The 20,868-nt window shown below is 35.2% G+C and overlaps 1 protein-coding gene across 1 annotated transcript; it reads left to right on the forward strand.

Annotated features, from left to right (window-relative positions):
- The first annotated feature begins 5,610 nt into the window (after nucleotides 1-5,610).
- LOC145635474 (diacylglycerol kinase 4-like) lies at nucleotides 5,611-15,731 on the forward strand. Its single transcript, XM_081686757.1, has 12 exons — nucleotides 5,611-6,307; nucleotides 8,265-8,387; nucleotides 9,103-9,240; nucleotides 9,405-9,490; nucleotides 10,644-10,731; nucleotides 10,971-11,046; nucleotides 11,741-11,823; nucleotides 12,536-12,606; nucleotides 13,041-13,118; nucleotides 13,291-13,378; nucleotides 14,353-14,469; nucleotides 15,295-15,731. The coding sequence occupies exons 1-12, from the start codon at nucleotides 5,894-5,896 to the stop codon at nucleotides 15,451-15,453; spliced, it is 1,521 nt and encodes a 506-aa protein (XP_081542883.1). The 5' UTR covers nucleotides 5,611-5,893; the 3' UTR covers nucleotides 15,454-15,731.
- The last annotated feature ends 5,137 nt before the right edge of the window (nucleotides 15,732-20,868 follow it).

The raw sequence follows: 20,868 nt of genomic DNA on the forward strand, positions 1-20,868 counted from the left end.
ACGTTTTAACACTCTTTCGGTGTAGTTGGACTGATGGACGAAAATACCATTATTTAAGTGCTCAATTTGCAATCCAAGGCAAAATTTAGTTTGTCCAAGGTCTTTCATCTCAAATTCTTTCATCAAGTATTTTGCAGTTATTTCAAGTTCATTTGGGGTTCCAATGATATTCAAGTCATCAACATAAACTGCAACAATTGCAAACCCTGATTGTGATCTCTTAATGAAAACACAAGGACTGATTTGATTATTCTTGAACCCTTCTTTCATAAGGTATTCACTAAGACGATTATACCACATCCTCCCAGACTGTTTTAATCCATAAAGTGACCTTTTTAATTTTATGGAAAGTAAATGTCTAGGCTTGTGGTTTACTGGTAATTTTAGTCCATCTGGGACTTTCATATAAATATCTGTATCGAGTGACCCATATAAATATGCGGTTACTACATCCATTAATCGCATCTTTAGTCCTTCTGAGACTGTCAAGCTTACCAGAAATCTTAACGTAGTTGCATCAACTACGGGAGAATATGTCTCCTCATAATCAATCCCTGGAATTTGAGAAAAACCTTGGGCTACAAGTCTTGCCTTGTATCTAACAATTTCATTTTTCTCATTTCGTTTTCTCACAAATACCCACTTGTATCCAACTGGCTTTACACCTTCTGGTGTAAGGGTTATTTTTCCAAACACTTCTCGTTTTTCGAGTGACTTTAACTCTGTCTGCATTGCCTCTTTCCATTTTGGCCAATCATGCCTGCAACGACATTCTTCCACTGTTCTTGGTTCACTATCATTTTCGTCAGATGCCATTTCAATTGCAATGGAATATGCAAATATTTCATTTACGATAACATCATTTCTATTCCAATAATTCCTGGTAGAAACAAAGTTTATTGAAGTTTCATTGTTATCGATGTCATGGTCATCTTGTTCATCCCCTTTCGGATTATCATCTTTTTCTCTATTCTCATCTGTACTTTGTCTTTCTTGACCTTCCGTAAGGGGAATGTTGTTGATCTCATCAGGTCTTTTTAATTTTCTTGGTTTAGAGTCTTTTGAACCAAGTGGTCTTCCACGCTTTCGGCGTGCTAGAGATTCATTTTCAGTGATCTTATCACCAGATGGAATTTCAATTCGTGCAGGGGCATTTTCAGCTGGTATATGTGATTTTGTCACTTTCTTTGCATCTATAAATGCATCAGGCAGCTGATTTGCAATGCTTTGTAAATGAACAATTTTCTGAACTTCTTGTTCACACATATTTGTTCGTGGATCAAACATTGACAATTGTGTTGCATTCCAAATGATTTCTATTTCTTTCTTTCGTGGGTCCACTTTCTCTCCCCCTAAGGCTGGGAATACTGTCTCATTGAAATGACAGTCGGCAAATCTGGCCGTAAATAAATCACCGGTCATTGGTTCAAGATATTTAATTATGGAGGGTGATTCAAACCCAACATAAATTCCCAGCCTTCTTTGTGGACCCATCTTTGTTCGTTGGGGTGGAGCAATAGGAACATACACCGCACAACCAAAAATTTTTAGATGTGAGACATTAGGTTCTCGACCAAAAACTAATTGTAGTGGTGAGAACTTATGATAAGCAGTTGGTCTCAACCTAATTAGAGTTGCCGCATATATTATGGCATGACCCCAAGCAGATGAAGGCAATTTTGATCTCATCAATAATGGCCTTGCAATCAATTGTAGTCTCTTAATTAATGACTCAGCAAGTCCATTTTGTGTATGAACATGAGCTACTGGATGTTCTACAACAATTCCAATCGACATACAATAATCATTAAATGTTTGGGATGTAAATTCCCCAGCATTGTCAAGCCTTATTCTTTTTATTGTATGGTCTGGAAATTGTGCTCTTAGTTTAATAATTTGAGCAAGGAGTTTTGCAAAAGCAACATTTCTACTGGATAAGAGACTTACATGTGACCATCGAGTTGAGGCATCAATTAATACCATAAAATATCGGAATGGTCCACATGCAGGATTAATTGGTCCACAAATGTCTCCTTGAATCCTCTCTAAAAATGTTGGAGATTCAGTAGCAATTTTGTTCATAGATGGCCTTATTATTAATTTGCCAAGTGAACATGCAGAGCATGTTAATTCATCTGATCGAGGGATTTTGACATTCCTAATTGAATGTCCTACTGAATTTGCTATAATCTTGTGCATCATTCCTGTACCAGGATGACCCAAACGATCATGCCATAAATTTAGCAGATTCTTATTATCTAACTTCTGGTTAGATATCGAATTTATTTCAACTGGTCGTATATCTATATGATATAACCCTGAAGAATATGCTGGCAATTTCTCATACACATGTTTCTTGCCATGTTTTTCTGCCGTGAAGCATAAATATTCCTTTTGATCCACTATCATTGTTTCTAAATGAAAACCATTTTGACGCACATCTTTAAAACTTATAAGATTTCTTCGAGATTTACTCGAATATAAAGCGTCATTAATGATTAATTTTGTTCCATTTGGGAGTATTATGCAAGCTTTTCCAGAACCTTCTATTAGCTTGGCTGACCCAGAAATGGTATTAACATTTGCTTGAAATAATTTTAACTTTAAAAAATATTTTCTATCCTTCAGAATAGTGTGTGTTGTTCCACTGTCCAAAAGGCATTGAAATTTGGAACCAACTTCGGGCAGATCCATATCTTCATAAAATAATAAGTATAAGATTAGTTTAAGATAATTAAACTGGACTTACTTTATTAATGATGAAAAATTAAAAGTATATAACTTGAACATGAAAAAAAAACATACAAGAAAAGTACATAATGAAAACATAATACATATCATAGTAATTGATGAATTATCTAAACATGATTATTCTCTCCAAAGATAAATTCACCACCAGCTTCACCATTGTCTATGTGGAAATCAGACACATCAAGGCTAATTCCAGGGACATTTTCTTCATTAACATAATTTGTTTCGGCATGTTTTTCTTTCCCTTTAATGGAAGCCTGGTATAGTTCTACCAGATGTTTGGCCGTACGACAAGTACGTCCCCAATGTCCAGTCATGCCACATCTATAACATGTGTCTTTTCCTTTTGTGGTGGCTTGATTTTTGTTTCCTTGTTGATGCCCCCTTTGAGTGTTGTTTCTAGGGGGAAATTGGCCTCTACCACGGCCATAACCACGTCCACGGCCACGTCCACGGAAATTTCCACGACCTCTGCCACGGTTATTATATTTTCCACGTCCACCTCTATGAGCAACATTTGTCTCAGGTGGATTTGAGCTTTCTACAGCATTTGTTTCATTGAATGCTTGAGACCCAGTTGGTCTTAGGTTGTGATTCTTCAACAGAAGATCATTATTCTTTTCAGCAACCAATAATGTAGAAATAAGCTCAGAATATTTTGCAAAGCCTCTTTCACGGTATTGCTGTTGCAATACAATGTTGTTAGCATGGAATGTAGAGAGTGTTTTCTCTATCATTTGCACTTCAGTGACTGGTTGATCACAATATCTCAATATTGATACGATTTTATATAGTGATGAATTATAATCACTGACAGATTTAAAGTCCTGAAATCTCAGGTTTGTCCACTCAAATTGTGCTGAAGGAAGGAGTACCCTTTTATGGTGGTCATATCTTCCTTTCAGGCTATCCCATAGTTCTCTGGGATTTTCCACCATTAAATACTCAGTTTTCAAACTGTTATGTAAATGATGCCTTAAGAGAACTATAGCTTTTGCTTTCTCTTGATCAGTTGGAACTTTAACTTGAGCAGGGGCATCTTTTTCGTTTCCTGGGATGGTAATTTCTTTGATTGTATGTTCCAATCCCTGAGCCTTCAAATTCATTTGGGCATCAACTGTCCATTCAAGATAATTATGTCCAGACAAGTCTAATACGTCAAATTGTCTTTTCATCAAGTCTCCCATTTTAACTACAATCAAATAGGTAATTATTATTAAGCCAATTAAGCAAGTGATAATTAAAGTAATCAATTTGTAATCATAATAATAATCCATTTAAAACATATTTGCTTCTCCCCCTTGGGTTATTATTATGATTTACATAAAGTTAAGCTAAAATTAAACATGATAATTACTTTAGGTAAACAACGACAACAACAAATATAACAATAACAATGATAATAATAACAATAACAATAAATACTACTACTATTACTATATCACCGACAACAACAACAACAATAATAATATTAATATTAATGACATACATTAATGATAAGACAAAAGGAACATTTATTATAACAAAATGCACTTATAATCTACCTAGAAGACAAAAAAACTTGAAGTACTACGGAGATTACATGCATGAATTCCCTTTGTCGAAAAACCGAGCGCTACTTATGTAAAATGATGAAAATCATCATTGCCATTAATAAAACTACTAGGGCCATAATTAAAACTAAATATAGTTTTAATTTCCTTAAATCTTCTTCAAAGGTAAAGGGGTGTGGTGGTTGTCGGTTGTCGACGGGGAACATGGTGTGTGACCGGTGTAAATGGAGGAGGAAGAAGAGGAGATAATTTGGGTAAAGTTTAAGGAGGGGATAAGGTTTGTATGGTGAAATAAGGGGGTGTAATCCGCCTTTTATAGGGGGGTAAATTATCCGTTTCAGCTTTACACTACTGTAAAAAATATCATACAATGTTCTAGTAGACTGGTAAAATAATCGTAATCAAACTATAAATATTTACAAACGTAAATAAGTATCACACTGGGATGCAAGCCGTAGTGGTCCGAGAACCCTAATCTATTCATGAGGTCAAGGGTTCGAAAACTGAAAGAAACATAAAAGTGTGTAATCTAAAAATTAAATAAATATAAAGGCTGCATCATTTTTTTCATTTCAGTAATTATGCACAAGTAAGTAAGTATAAACATGATTTGTGTGACCATGAAATTTACTTTATTAACATGCATACAACAAATATTTCCACATGCAAAAGTAATTATATATTACTTTCTATAACCATGCATGAGAGTTACCAAACTAAATATCATAAATAAGGTATGTATTGATATCCTCATTTTTATCAACATGGCTAATTATGTAGAGTAATTTTGTGGAGAAATATATTATGAGTTTCTGGTATAGAGGATCCCATATGGGCAACTATAGAGCATACTCCTCAAAATATATTTCGTGAAGGAAATTGAATCTTTGTAAAAATTGGATAATCGGTATAAGTATACCTGATTGAAGATGGTGCTGATAACGTGTTATGAAATATATAGAAATTAGAGGATTAAGAGAAGAAGGTAATAAGAGAAGTATTACTACTTTTATGTATTACTCTTGGTAATATTTTTGTGTATCATACAAGTGAAATTACATGGCTATTTATAGTAGTAAGAACCACTATTACATTGTGGGCTATAACCTTAGAGGGTGGCAATTAGAGTTGGCTACTACATTAAATGCAATGAAGAAATTGGAGTGTGGACATTCACACCTTGACTAAATTAATTAACTCTTAACAAATCGAATTATTTTTAAATCAAAGAATTTTAAGCAAAAATGGCCCCACAAGCCACAACCACACCACACTGTAGCTGGATTCGCTTCCATATAAATGTTCAACGGTACTAATCAATTTTCCATTGTAATAACTTCCAACTACCAAGGGCAAAACAGTAAATTCATCATCAAAAACATTAAATATAAATTCTAAAATTATAGATTATAATAATAATATCAATAAAAAAAAACTGAAAGTGAAAACCACCATTACCATCTTCATCCCCTCTCTCTCTCACCGGGCTGTCACCAATCCTCCATCACAACCCAATCAAAAACCCCATTTCAACCCCCCATTTTCTCTCTCCTCATTCCCCCAAAACGACGACGTTTGGAGGAGAGAGAATGGACCCCACAACCACCACCACCACCTCCTCCTCCGCCACCAACTCGGTGGTTTCCGGCGAAGGTGGGTCAGTAACAGATTCAAGCGGCAAAACATCATCATCATCATCAACAACAACAACAACCGCAGCAAGATCATCAATGATTGATTCATTAAGAGGTTGCGGATTATCTGGAATTAGAATTGATAAAGAGGAGCTTCGTTGTCGGATTTTGATCCCCGAATATATAAGGTTAGCAATGCGTCGTGCGATTAATTCGAAGGATATTTCTGCTGGGGTTGAATCAGCGGCGGCGCAAGAAGTTCATACGCCGCCGGTTGCTCCGATGGTTGTGTTTATTAATTCCAGAAGTGGTGGGAGACATGGTCCTGAACTTATGTTACGGCTTCAACAATTAATGAGTGAAGAACAGGTCTAATTTTCCCTCTCCTCACTTTTTTTTTTTTTTTTTTGTGGGGTTTTGATTAAGTTTTGATTTTTTGAGTTGGGTTTTGTTTAAATTTGGTTTTTGTGTTGGTTTTGATAAATTAGTGAATTGGGTTGGTTTTTTTTTTTTTTTTTTTTTTTAAAAAAATAAAAATTGATTGAATATTGTACTTGTACATCGTGTTCCAATTATTCTGGGATGAAGGGAGTGTTTCTTGTTTGTTTTCCAATTATAATGGGACAGAGGGAGTATTTTTTAAATAGGGGTATTAAGTATGGATTGGACTTTGGAGTTGATATGTGGAGAAAGAGAGGGAAGTAAGGTTTTTTGAAGTGTGATTGAAATTTTAAGATTGGAGGGAAGAGAAAGTTTTAATTTTTAATTTTTTTTTTTTAAACTACTGGTATTTGGTTGGTGGGTGTCGGTGGTGCTGTAAGATGATGGTTGATGACATGTGTGAATTTATGGATTAATTTTGATATGATATGAAGTGTTTTTCATGAGCTTTTCGGTGTTCATGTGTTATCAGTGAGTAATATTGGTTTTTGTAATTTTTCCTTTTTTTTTTTGAGAGGTTTATTTTATAATGCATAGATGATTTAATTCTTGGATTCCTATAGATTTATGAGTTTGTAAAGTTTGTGGGGGGTCTTTGTGAGTCTTCTTGGGAGGAAGTTGCTGCAAGTTGGATCGGGTTTTCGAGGTGAATGGAACTATGATTCTGGGTTTTATCAGAGGATTATATAGTGTTTTTATGGTTAGATTCCTGGAAGAGTTTAGTTGGTGAACCACTAGCTACCTAACTTGACATGGATTTGTGGGTTTTTGATTGATGAATTTGTTTACTCCTTTGTGAATGAGATACATTCATCCATTATGTTTGGCATTCAGTGTGCATATTTTGGGTTTCAAAGGAACCAATTAGATCTTACTAATTAGGTGAAAGAGATGATCGAACACTACGTTGACTTACAATTTTGTTTTGAGTTGGCATTTAAGATAACCTGTAAAGAGTATGCAGTACATAGAAGTCAAGATCTTGGAGATTGGATAGTTATATGGTTCTGCAGGCTAGTGGAGAATCTGTGGTTATGTTGGATAGTTATCGTCTCTACCTGTAACCTTTAACCCTGGTTCAGGTTGAAGTTAATCTATCTGAATCATTTAATCACTGTGCCTCTTTCAAGGCTGTAAAGCAGCTCACTGTGATATATTGTGGTGCACCATGGTTCTTGAGAATTAATGGAGCCTGAAAGGTTTGTTTTTCTGAAAAGATACTGGCTAGGTTTGTGTTGTATTAGTGGATATATGGTTGTTTGAAGTTAAGATATCGTATTTGATGAATTGATGCTTTATTATCTTACTCTTTCCGTCCCTCTAATCAAGGGGCGGATATCTATCACTTTGAGTGCCTAGAAAAAAAGTTTCATTATGACAACATTTATTAGGTTTTGTTGGATTTATCTGCAACGCTGTAAGATTTGAGTGGCTGATGAAATGCTGAATTCAGGCTGTAACGACTGATATTGTAATGATTTGCCTCTAAACTGTGCTGGCAAGATTACTAAAAAGCTCAACAATTCGTAGTTTTGTTCATCAGAATGTTAGATTTTTAGATTTTATTTACTAAGTAATTCTCTAGATTACCCAGCTAGATTTTGAGCAGACAAAGTTATCTATTGGTTTGATGTACTTGTTGGCACTATTTACTCTTTGGCCTTTTGTGCTGTATACTTGTTTGAAATAATTGTTTGGATTTGCTAGCTAAGAATATACTTGGTAAGTGATTGTCGTGAATTGTGATGGTTTTAAGCATCATTTAAAAAAAAAAAAAAAGTATATATATATATATATGGAGGTGCTTTTGGTTGGCTCTTTTGGTGATTAAGATTGTTTCTATAATAGTAACCTTTTTCTATTTGTTGGTTATTGGTTATTTCAGGTATTTGACCTTTCAGATGTTAAGCCTAACGAGTTCGTGCGGTATGGATTGGCTTGTCTTGAGCAATTGGCCAGCGTGGGTGATTCCTGTGCGAAAGAGATTCGTGATAGGTTGAGAGTCGTGGTATGTTTACCTTTGAAGCTTTCCAGCTGTTCTCAAATCATCAATCTATGTTTCTTTTGTGGAAGAATGTATACTTTTTTTTTTTTTGAGGCAAGAATGTATACTCTTTTGTTATCTGCACATAGTGGCTAAGATGTGGCTCACAGGTTTTAGCTGCACAGGCAGAAATTCAAACGTGTGACTGTGATGTGAGAGTGTGTATGTGTGTCAGGGAGAACGGTTAACATTAAAGTGTCTTACCAAGTTACCATATGGTGTTAATTAGTTACAAGTTGACTGATTGATGCAAATTAGGATTCTCAAAAGACATATGACTCCTCACATGTATCTGATTTTGGTAATAAGAGCTTCGTCTATAGTCCTAATAATTTTGGGTTACATAGTAGTTTATGTGTTAGCTTCTTATCTGGTTTCAAATTTTCCATTTTCTGAGGATGACTTGTCTAGATAATTAAAGAGACATGCTCAGTGAGTGACATGTCTCAATTTTCACTGAAACCTGGTTCTTGTTGTGAAATAGCTGAAGCAAGTAAATGATAAGCAAAGGGTATAAGAGAGATTGCTTTAAGTGGTTTGCATTTTACACTATTTTGGGATGGATTGTTGTTTCCATGGATGCATTGATCATGGATTCCTCATTTCTATTGTAAACAATGATGCATTAATGGCACCTGTCTGTTTTACGGTAACTAATTTGGCTTCGTTTGTTCGGCAGGTTGCTGGGGGAGATGGTTCAGTTGGTTGGGTACTTGGATGCCTGGGTGAACTTCACAAAGAGTCTAGAACTCCGGTTCCTCCAGTGGCAGTCATTCCCCTTGGCACAGGGAATGATCTGTCCAGAAGTTTTGGCTGGGTAAATCCTCTTTTCTTTCCCATCTTCCAGTTCATGATGGAGCCTTTTTTTTAAAATTTTTTTTTTTTTAATTTTATCCTTTTTATAAAAGTTGTTTAATAATATTAAGAAGAGCATCTTGTTGATTGTGCCCCCTATTTTGGTTTCGGATCAATTATTAACAGGGTGGTTCATTTCCATTTGCTTGGAAGTCAGCTGTCAAAAGGTCTCTTCAAAAGGCTAGCATTGGCACTGTTTCTCGTTTAGACAGGTAATTGTTTTCCACTTTGAATTTCTTGTTTACGGTTTGATTTATATTTATTATGCAATTTCTCGCCTATGTTTGGAATCAACTTGTAAGTTGTAAGTCCTTGTAACTATGGTTGTGCTTGGCTGCAACTCAGTTAGAAATATAAATTTAACTTATGAGTGTGACACCGTCATTGGGGTCTATTGTTTGGTTTGTTAGTGGACATGCACATTTCGGAAGTTAATAAAATTTTCTAACATTGCTCTGTATGAATCATACATTATAGTTTGACCTTTTGTAACTACTGGCGGTGTCCTTGGAATGCCAGTAGCTGTTCTATTGAAATAATCATTTCATTCTTACTAAACATTTGTCATGCTATTGAAAGTCATAGCAAGCTTGTAGAATCATGAGGACCAGACATCATGGCTTTGTTCTCTTCACCCAGAAATAAAATATTAAAGCTTAAATCAGCAAGTAAAAGTTTTTATATGTATTCATCAGTAAAAATAAATTTTATTTAGTGAAATTTAGTTTTATTAAGTAGAAAATAAGTAACTTCAAAGAGCAAAGTCAACAGTGAATCAGTAAAATTTCAGTTCTAGCCAGTAAATTACAAGTTAAGGCCAGTACTATAAAAGTTCAGTATTAATCAGATGAAGAGAATAGGACCTAATTGCCAAATTGCATCTTGATTTCTTACTTTCTTCGCAGTTATGCTTGAGGTATAGTGATTGCTTAATGCCTGATAGTATTGGTATGTCTGCCGCTGTTCAGTACTAGTGTATGTATCTGTCCTTGTTGATTACTGGTTAATACTTGATGACTTATTGGTATACCTGAAATAAGAGATTAACTCGCTGGCTGTCTTTGTGCTGGATTACTTGGAAATATACTGTTAAAGGAACATGGGTGATCTTAGGGTTGTGAGAGAGAGAGAGGGCAACAGAGAAGAGAGAGGAGGGTGGGGGGGTTTGAATTGGTTGGCATTGTACCCTTGTAACCTTTAAGATGCAATGATTTGTGATGAAGGTATGGTTGTTTTGGTTATTATTAATGCTTGCAAATAAGGAAGGTCCAATGGACTTATGTTACAAGTGATCAGCATTATTGTTTATCTCCTGCTATCATTTTATGTATGTGTGTATTTATTATTTTTTTTATTATTCTGCAGTTGGCATGTGTCAATAACAATGCCTGCTGGAGAAGCTATGGAGCTTCCTCATTCGTTGAAGTCAACAGGAGAATGCACTCTGGATCAGGTTTTAAATCCAGCTATCTTTGCATTATTAGTCTCTTGCACACTTTTTTTTTCATTTCCTTGACTTTCCTGTCTCTTCAATACACTTCAATGTCTTAAGTGCTGCCTACCTTGAAGAAAAAAATAAATAATGGAAAGCCCAAAAAAGCAATGGACTACATGCATAGATTCCTATTGTAATAATTGGGCCTGTTGGAGTGTTTTCATATTCTTCCCGAGTTGAAGTTTGGGATTTTGCAGGGTTTTTTGCTTGCTGGCCGTCTTCCTGAGAAAGTGACTTGTTATGATGGAGTGTTCTACAACTATTTTAGCATTGGTAAATTCCTTTAGCTATAATTTGTGCAGTTATTAGTTGTTTTTCATTAGCAGTTATGTAGTCATTTTAAGCTGTTCATAGGACCACTGTACCCCCAATTTCTTCAAGCTTGCTGCTTGGTTTTATATTCCTCTTTAGTTTCATTTTGCCAATAATGCAACAATTGTTCCCAATTTGACAGTTGAGTACAAGCCTACTTGATCAATTATGCTGTGAATCTTTGTAATTTCTGTTAATGAAGCACTTTTAGTTACTAGTGAAATTGCAGAAAGTGGCAATGAAATGTGAAAGATATTTCAAAAATCATGAAATTAGTTTCTTAGTATGTAAATATAGAAAAGTGATTGGATAAATTTACAAAAAAAGTTGTAGCATTATCTGGATTAGTGGATTGGTCTGCTTGCTTGACAGTTCAATGGGAACGACAGACTGAAATATTCTCTTTTAACTAAATTTGTAATGAAATAGAATGTTTCACAAGATAATTATAAAGGATTAATCACTCTTTTTTTAGTTTTCTTCCAACACTATGCTTACTAGGGTTGCTGAAATTTATCAATTATGGATCACCTTGCATAAACTTGTCTGCTACTTGGAAAAAAGGCTTTTAGATTCTATCAAGTGTCATGCATTTTTGGATAAATTTTGTGAAAAATTTTCGGCAGATCTTAGTTACTCTTGTTTGTCTTTACAGGTATGGATGCACAAGTTGCTTATGGTTTCCATACCTTGCGTAATGAAAAGCCGTATCTTGCACAGGGTCCGGTTGCAAATAAGGTATGACTAATATATTGATGTCGTATCAACTGTTTTCCTTCTCAATTTCTCTTTATTGTGTTTTGATCATCATGTTTAAAATAAATGGTTTCTCTAATTGCTTAGGCACATATCCTGTCTGCCTGTCATATCTGTATAACTCAATTTCTGAACCCAGTTCTGTGATTTTAGATCTTGTTGTTTCATCATAAAGAAAGAGGAGAATAAGTTCTTTTATAAGATATGTCTGCAAACTTTCTGAAATCTGAAGAGTATCATGAAAGTAATTGCATTCTTGGTTCCTCGTCATTATTGCAAACAGTAGTCACTTTTTTTTCCCCCCCCCTGGACTCATGGCTCATTTTTTGTTGCTATTGATAATATATACCTACCTGGCTTGCATACAGCATGGCCTTACATGTGTCTGACGTGGGTGTAATGATTCAAAACTAGGAATAATTTGAAAATACATGAAAACCTTAGAAAAACTAGACGTCACAAACAATTGTTGGTCCAATTTGATCATGCTGAAACATCAGTTCACCTTTGGTTTGAAATTTGGTGTCTACAAAACTGAATTTACAGACATTATCACAGTTTAATCTTTGTAGTTGATGTATCACCCACAACTTAAATAATTATTAGTTGAAGTATTCTTGATTGCCTTAATGTAGATTGATGTTGACACTGTTTTCTTTTGTCTTTTGTTTAATTAAATTTCATCATGTTGCAGCTGATATATTCTGGATACAGCTGTACCCAGGGCTGGTTCTTCACACCATGTGTTAGTGATCCAAGCTTAAGGTACGACTTTCTTTGTATTGCTGATTTTCATTATCAGTATGCTGATGTTAGTCTGCTGCTGTTTTTTTAGTTTAGCCCTTCCTATCTGTAGTGCACACTATCCTTGACGACTTTTATCATGCCTTTTGAATGCTTTAGATATTTTGTAAGCTACTATAAGCTATATACTTTCTACTGCTGCCTTTGAATATCATTTTAACTCAAGTTATCTGACACAGTCTTCAAGTTTATATTATATGCTTTTGATAGGTCCGCTTTCAAAGTGTGGCTTTGCCTTAAATGCCAAGTTTTTTTGGAATTTTTCTCTGATTAATTTTGTTTCTGAAGTTGTATTTTACCATTGCTGATATTAGATCATAAATATATGAGGTGGCATCATATCATGCTTTTTCCATGTAGACTTTTCTTATGTGGGAGTACTTGTATGTTTGCAGGGGACTCAATAACATCTTGAGGATTCATATAAAAAAGATCAACAGTTCAGAATGGGAGCAAATTCGGGTTCCATCAAAGTAATTATCTGAGATATTGTAACCTTGACTGGTTTATATGACTCTTTTGTTTGTCAAGCTATTTAGTTTACAGTATGTTTCAATCTGCCGTGTTAGTCGTTTAGTGATAGCATGTGGCTTGTTTTTGTCTAAAGGTTCTATTTTTTGCTCATATTTGTCCTCTATTTTCCAGTGTAAGGTCAATAGTTGCATTGAATCTTCATAGTTATGCAAGTGGAAGACATCCATGGGGTAATTTGAGACCAGAATACTTGGAAAAGGTAATTTCCCCTCTTCCTTTATCCTTCATTTCTCCTTAGTTAAAAAAAAGGTAATAATAGTTATATCATTAGCATGGCTGACACGAGTTGGTCAGTTGCATATTAAGACATGTAGTTAGATTATAGGACAATCTTGATATGTTACAAAATCAATAAAAATAAATAAATTTGAATTCATCATATGCCATTGTTGCTGTGATGCTTTTTCTTTATGGCTTAATATTAATTACTTTCTCCTTTCGGAATAATTTGTTAGTCTCCTAAACCCAATAGTATTAGGACTCACATGATATCACTTTTATGTCCTACATAGTAATCATTTCATTCGCATTTTCTCTCCACATTAGCAGGGTTACCTAATATGTAGTACGCTTTAATGCGCAGAACGAGTTTGAATTCGCAATATGCTAGGTGGGAGTATTGTAATACGTTTGAGGTTTTTTTGTAATACGCTCTTTGGGGTTATAATACGATATAAATAATACGCCCTAATAAATATTAAGGTTTATTGAAATCGGGAGTTCACGGATGGGAGGGGAGTATTAGCCTATTAGGTAACCCTGCAAAGAAGCAAACTCAAAAAGGGAAGCAAATGAACGAAACCCCCAAGCCAAGCCGCTATGGTGTTTGGTTGGAGTAATGGTGACAAATAAAGAAACCCCACCCTTGCTGATCTATTCTTACTCTCCACTACCCCTCCTTGTTAATGTATTTTTGGGAGTATTAATATGCAAAACGGCTAAAGTATCGAGTATTGGAACAAAAATATTAATAAGTTAATACAGAATAGGTAACCCTGACTATTAGAAAATATGATCGTTTTTCTGGACTTTCTGAAACAGTATGTGACTGACTGTTAATTTCTAACAATGAGAGTTGTATGGAGCTGACCCTTCAATGCTTTTTTTTCTAAATTGTAATTTATGTCTTATTCTAATATGTGGCCACTTGCGAATGCTTTCTTAATTCTGCAGAAAGGATTTGTTGAGGCCAATGCTGATGATGGTCTTCTTGAAATATTTGGTTTAAAACATGGATGGCATGCTTCTTTTGTTATGGTAGAACTAATATCTGCCAAGCACATTGCCCAGGTTAGTGTTTTTTTTTTTTTTTTTTTTTAAATTTATTATTATTATTATTATTATTATGAATCTTAACTGATTTTTTGTTGAAGAACTAGTGGGGCAACTCATGTAAATGAATTTAGCTTAGCCTGACCAAAATAGCTGCTGAAAGCTTATCGAACTAAGCTCAGGCTTCCCTTGAGGCTCAATTTTGTTTTTTCAATTTTTTGGTTGGAACAAATAGGGCTCCTAGGATTATTTATGTTCCATGTGTCACTGTTTAAGCACTATAAACATGTCATGTAAACCATTTAGTAACATGTATTACCTATGACAGTAATATAACATTTATACAAAGACCTGAACTTGAGGTCAAGTAATATTGAATAAGCCTTGCCATTTTAGTTGCCTATTCTTTGTGTCAGTAGTTATGATTTAAATTTAATAGTTTTAGAACATTTTTGGATCATAACTTACAAGACATTGAGCATTCCAAAATACGAAGTATAAACAACCCGAAAACAAAGAGAACATAATTACTCAAAAGATGCACCAGACAAGTATTTTTTTTCCTGACATGACACTTTCAAGCTAATTAGTAATTACCGAAACAAGAGTTGAGGCCACTTATTCTTGTTAAAACACCGTACTTAAAGAATTAAAAAGTAGTTGAGCAGAAAAATACTATCAAAAGGTTTGGAAAAGGCATATAGGCTTGGTCCAAGACTGGTGATTTCCGAATGCCTAGCTTTTGTTCATTTGGCGGAGACAGTGCTGTTGACTAATTGAGGTGTTTAAGTTGCCTGAGAAGAAATTACAACAATGTGTTAAAATTTTATTGTTGTATCTCAGGCTGCTGCGATTAGATTTGAAGTTAGAGGTGGTGAGTGGAAACAATCGTTTATGCAGACAGATGGGGAGCCATGGAGACAGCCACTAGACAAAGAGTATTCAACATTTGTGGAGATTAAGCGGGTGCCATTTCAGTCCCTAATGATACGAGGCGAATAATACTTTTTATCCACTGAAGCTCGTGATTGATCTTCAATTTTTTTCTCTTGCAAATCAGTTCTTTGTAAAGTGTTAGTAGTTGTAATTTATATGAGAGATGTGATAGTTGTACCCTGTAACGATTGTTGTAAATGTAAATTACTTTGCCAGTGTAGTTCTCAATTGACGTGGGGAACCAGAGTAAAACCAAGCGTGATATTCAGCATCAGATGTTGTAAAAACACTATGAAGGAGGCATATATATATGGGTGACAATAAATGGATTGATTCTAGCTTCATTTCTGCCTGTTGAGCTTGAATCTTTGAGTGTAGATCATCGGCTTGGAGAATTCTGAACTATGTTTTGTTATAATGCAGTCATTGAAAGAATGTAGAAATGGTGGGCATTGCTTGGAGAAAATCTGAAGAGTGTTTTGTTGTAATGCAGTCATTGAAAGAACGTAGATATGGTGGATGAGTTGGGATGCAATTGGCTTTATAATGCAGTCCACGAAATGGCACCAATGGTGGATGAGATGGGCGTCCTAGCCGTGCAGCCTGCCAACCCCGGCACGACAGGTGATCTGCATGGATGGTTGCGGGGATTATCATCTAAAGGCCGTGACACACTATCATGGCTCATTGGACTCATGGCTTGATGTGCAAAGACTGGCATTGTGATCCTAAATTCCTATCTGGACTTGACTTCGGTAACTAAGAAGACAATTAGTATGGTCTTGTATGTGCTTCAAAAAAAAGTATGGTCTTGTATGTCATTGTATTACTAGTTTAGGTCCTGTACTTGCACGGTTATTTTAAAGTTATTCGTTATTAATTTAGATAACATTTAACAACACATACTCCCACAATTTTTTAAGTGCACCACTTTAACCGCCATATTTGCTAAATACACAACTTTGATCATCAATAATATCTTCTAAATTCATTAGTAAAAACATGAATAAAAAAAAAATGTTTTTTTATAAAAGACATTGACTAATACAATAGCATTTACATAATTAAATCATATTTATATGTTACTTAATCAAAGTTAGTACAATTATATCTATATTGCGAAAGTCAAAGTAATGCACTTACAAAAAAAAGGAATATTATTTATATTAAAGCTGTCAATTCGGGTAAATGGGTTGGGTAAGAGTGGGTCGGGTCAACTCGGTTCGGGTCAATTCAGATTAATTCCATAACCTATGCGGGTCGGGTTTGGGTTGGGTCATGCTTGAGTCGGGTCAAGTCGGGTCATACTTCTTATCGGGTTTGGGTCGGGTTTAGGTTAGGTTAATAACAGGTCGGATTACATTCGAGTTGGGTGAACAATAGGACGAGTTTAATTCGGGTTAGGGTAATTCTCAGGTTTGAGTCGGGTTCGGTTCAAGTCAATAATTTGTGGGTTAGAATCAAGTCGGGTCATTCTCGAGTTTGAGTCGGGTTAGGTTCAAGTCAATAATTTGCGGATTATAATCAGATCGGGTCATTTTCGGGTTCAAGTCGGGTTCAGTTCAAGTCAATAATTTGCGGATTATAATCAGGTCGGGTCATTTTCAAATCGGGTCATTCTCGGGTTCAAGTCGAGTTCGGTTCAAGTCAATAATTTGTGGGTTATAATTAGGTTGGGTCATTTTCAAGTCGGGTCATTCTCGGATTCAAGTCAGGTTATGTTCAAGTCAATGATTTGCAAGTTACAATCAGGTCGGGTCATTTGCAAGTCAGGTCATATTCGAGTTCAACTAACTAAAAATAGATAATTATCATTTTTATCAAGCTAATTATTTTCTTTGACTATAATATATATGGCAATATACTACGGAACTATAGTCTATAATTTAGGAAGATAATTATCTCCTTTGACTATACAACAAATATATACTATATTTAACTCTTAAATTTGAGGATGATGCTCCTTTCTTTTGTTGGCCTGGACTTACTTGGTCCCCCAAGACAAAATGCTATGATCAATAATAATAATGTGATCTAAATTACATTTAAGGTGATTTAAAATCGGGTCAGCAACAATTTGGGTAGAATTTAGGTCGGGTCAATAACAAGTCGTGTTAATTTCGAGTCGGGTTAGTAACAGATCAGGTTGAATTTTTGGGTTGGGTAAGTAATATGTATGGAAAAATTTGGGTTGGGTAAATAACAAGTCGGGTTGAATTTGGGTCAGGTCAATAACAAGTCGGGTTGATTTCGGGTCGGGTTTGAAACAGGTTGGGTTAAATTTGGGTCGGGTTAGGAACGGGTCAGGTTGAATTCAGGTCAGATTAGTAACAAATCGGGTTAAATTTGGGTTTTGACGGGTTAAAACGGGTTAGGGTCAATATTGGTTCAAGTCGGGATCCGTGCAAGTTAATTAAATTGGCCGTTGTAAACCGGCAAATCGGTGCAAGTTGTAAACAAGTAAATTGGCAGTTTAAAAGCAAATTAAATAGCTCCACACACCCAATTGGACTCCCGGAGGATATTAGGGAGCATGGTAAACATTTCGGCATTTTATAAATCCAGGTGAAAAAATTCCAAAATTGAAGGCTAATATCCACGTTTTTGAGAAATTTTAAAGGTTTTGGGGCCTGGTGTAGAAAAATATTAATATTTTTGGGGATACATCTCGGAGTCATATAATGTCGTTTGGAACCATATAAGATCATTATATGTTGTCATAAATGTTCGTAGTAGGCTTGAGTTAAGGAAATCTGTAGAAGTTGTAAACTGGTAATTGAATTGGCCGTTTAAAGGAAAATAGGATGGTTCCACCAACTCAATTGGACTCCCAGAGGGTATTAGAGACCATGATAAACATTTCGGAAATTTTTATTTTCGGGCGAAAAAAGTAAAAAAATTCCAAAATTGGAGATTAATAGCCACACTCTTTGAGAAATTTTGGAGGTTTCGGGGCCCGGTGTTGAAAAATTCTTGTAATTTTAGGGGATACATCTCAGGCTCATATAATGCTGCTTGGAACCATACATGATCATTATTTGTTGTCATCAATGTTCGTGGTAGGCTTGAGTTAATTAAATCGATGCACGTTGTAAATCGGTAAATTGGTCTTTTAAAGACAAATTGGATGGTTCCACCCATTCAATGGGACTCCCGGACGACATTAGGGACTATGGTAAACATTTTGAAATTTTTTATTTTCGGGCGAAAAAAAAAGTCAAAACTTTTAAAATTGAAGGCTAATATCCACGCTTTTTGAGAAATTTTGGAGGATTGGGGTCCGGTGTTGAAAAGTCTTGAAATTCTGGGGGATAAATCTCGGGGTCATTTAATTCCGTTTGGAACCACATATATTTCATTATTTGTTGTCATAAATGTTCGTGGAAGGCTTGAGAATGAAATCGGTGCAAGTTGTAAACTAGTAAATTGGCCGTTTAAAAGCAAATTAAATGGCTCCACACATCCAATTGGACTCCCGGAGGATATTAGGGAACACAGTAAACATTTCATCATTTTTTAATTCCGAGCGAAAAAAAAGTCAAAAAATTCCAAAATTGAAGGCTAATATCCACGCTTTTTGAGAAATTTTGGAGGTTTCGGGGCCTAGTGTTGAAAAATCTTAAAATTATATGGGATACATCTCGAGGTCATATAATGCTGTTTTGAACCATGTATGATCATTATTTGTTGTTATAAATGTTCGTGGTAGGCTTGAATTAATGAAATCGGTGCAATTTGTAAACCAGTAAATTGGTCGTTTAAAGGAAAATTGGATGGTTCCACCCACCTAATTAGACTCCTGGAGGGAATTAGGGACCATGGTAAATATTTCGGCAATTTTAAAACCGGGCAAAAAAAAATCAAAAAATTCCAAAATTGAAGGCTAATATCCACGCTTTTTTTAAGAAATTTTGGAGGTTTCGGGGCCTAGTGTAGAAAAGTATTAATATTTTTGGGGATACATCTCGGGGTCATATAATTCTGTTTGGAACCATATATGATCATTATATGTTGTCATAAATGTTCGTAGTAGGCTTGAGTTAATGAAATCCGTACACGTTATAAACCGGTAATTAAATTGGCCGTTTAAAGGCAAATAGGATAGTTCCACCAACCCAATTGGACTCCCCTATCTAGGGTATTAGAGACCATGGTAAACATTTTGAAAATTTTTATTTTCAGAAGAAAAAAAGTCAAAAAATTCCAAAATTGGAGACACGCTCTTTGAGAAATTTTGGAGGTTTCGGGGCCTGGGGTCGAAAAATACTTAAATTTTTTGGGATACATCTAAGGGTCATATAATGCTGCTTTGAACCATATATGATCATTATATGTTGTCATAAATGTTTGTGGTAGGCTTGAGTTAATGAAATCGGTGCACGTTGTAAACCGGTAAATTGGTTGTTTAAAGGCAAATTGTATGGTTCCACCCATTCAATGGGACTCCCGAATGGTATTAGGGACCAAGGTAAACATTTCGGATATTTTTATTTTCGGGCCAAAATAAAGTCAAAACTTTCAAAATTGAAAGCTAATATCCACGCTTTTTTACAAATTTTAGAGGATTCAGGGTCTGATGTCGAAAAGTCTTGAAATTCTGGGGGATACATCTCGGGGTCATATAATGCCGTTTGGAACCATATATGATCATTATTAGTTGTCATAAATGTTCGTGGTAGGCTTGAATTAATGAAATTAGTGTAAGTTGTAAACCGAAAAATTAGTCGTTTTAAGGCAATTTAAATGGCTACACATACCCAATCGGACTCCCAGAGGGTATTTGGGAGCATGGTAAACATTTCGGCATTTTTTAATTCCGGGCGAAAAAAAAGTTAAAAAATTCCAAAGTTGAAGGCTTATCCACGCTTTTTGAGAAATTTTGGAGGTTTCGAAGTCCGGTGTCGAAAAAGTCTTGAAATTCTATGGGATACATCTTGGGGTCATATAATGCCGTTTTGAACCATATATGATCATTATTTGTTGTTATAAATGTTCGTTGTAGGCTTGAATTTATGAAATCGGTGAAATTTGTAAACCGTAAATTGGTCGTTTAAAGGAAAATTGGATGGTTCCACCCTTCTAATTGGACTCCCGGAGGGAATTAGGGATATGGTAAATATTTCGGCAATTTTTTTTTCCGGGCGAATAAAAATAAAATAAAAAAAATCCAAAATTGAAGGCTAATATCCATGCTTTTTAAGAAATTTTGGAGGTTTTGGGGCCTGGTATAAAATAGTATTAATATTTTTGAGGATACATCTCGGGGTCATATAATGCTGTTTGGAACCATATATGATCATTATATGTTGTCATAAATGTTCGTAGTAGGCTTGAGTTAATGAAATCCGTACAAGTTGTAAACCGGTAATTAAATTGGCCGTTTGTAGGCAAATAGGATAGTTCCACCAATCCAATTGGACTCCCCGAGGGAATTAGAGACGGTAAACATTTTGGAAATTTTTATTTTCGGGAGAAAAAAAG

This window comes from Chenopodium album, chromosome 6, assembly GCF_948465745.1.
Source record: "Chenopodium album chromosome 6, dcCheAlbu1.1, whole genome shotgun sequence".
Lineage (NCBI taxonomy): Eukaryota > Viridiplantae > Streptophyta > Magnoliopsida > Caryophyllales > Amaranthaceae > Chenopodium > Chenopodium album.

Bases quoted from the DNA above. Each gene is read 5' to 3' on its own strand.
- LOC145635474 (XM_081686757.1), top strand. From the start codon at position 5,894: ATGGACCCCACAACCACCACCACCACCTCCTCCTCCGCCACCAACTCG. The intron at 11,047-11,740 runs GTAAATTCCTTT...TTGTCTTTACAG, and splicing joins CTACAACTATTTTAGCATTG to GTATGGATGCACAAGTTGCT. The intron at 13,379-14,352 runs GTAATTTCCCCT...TTAATTCTGCAG, and splicing joins GACCAGAATACTTGGAAAAG to AAAGGATTTGTTGAGGCCAA.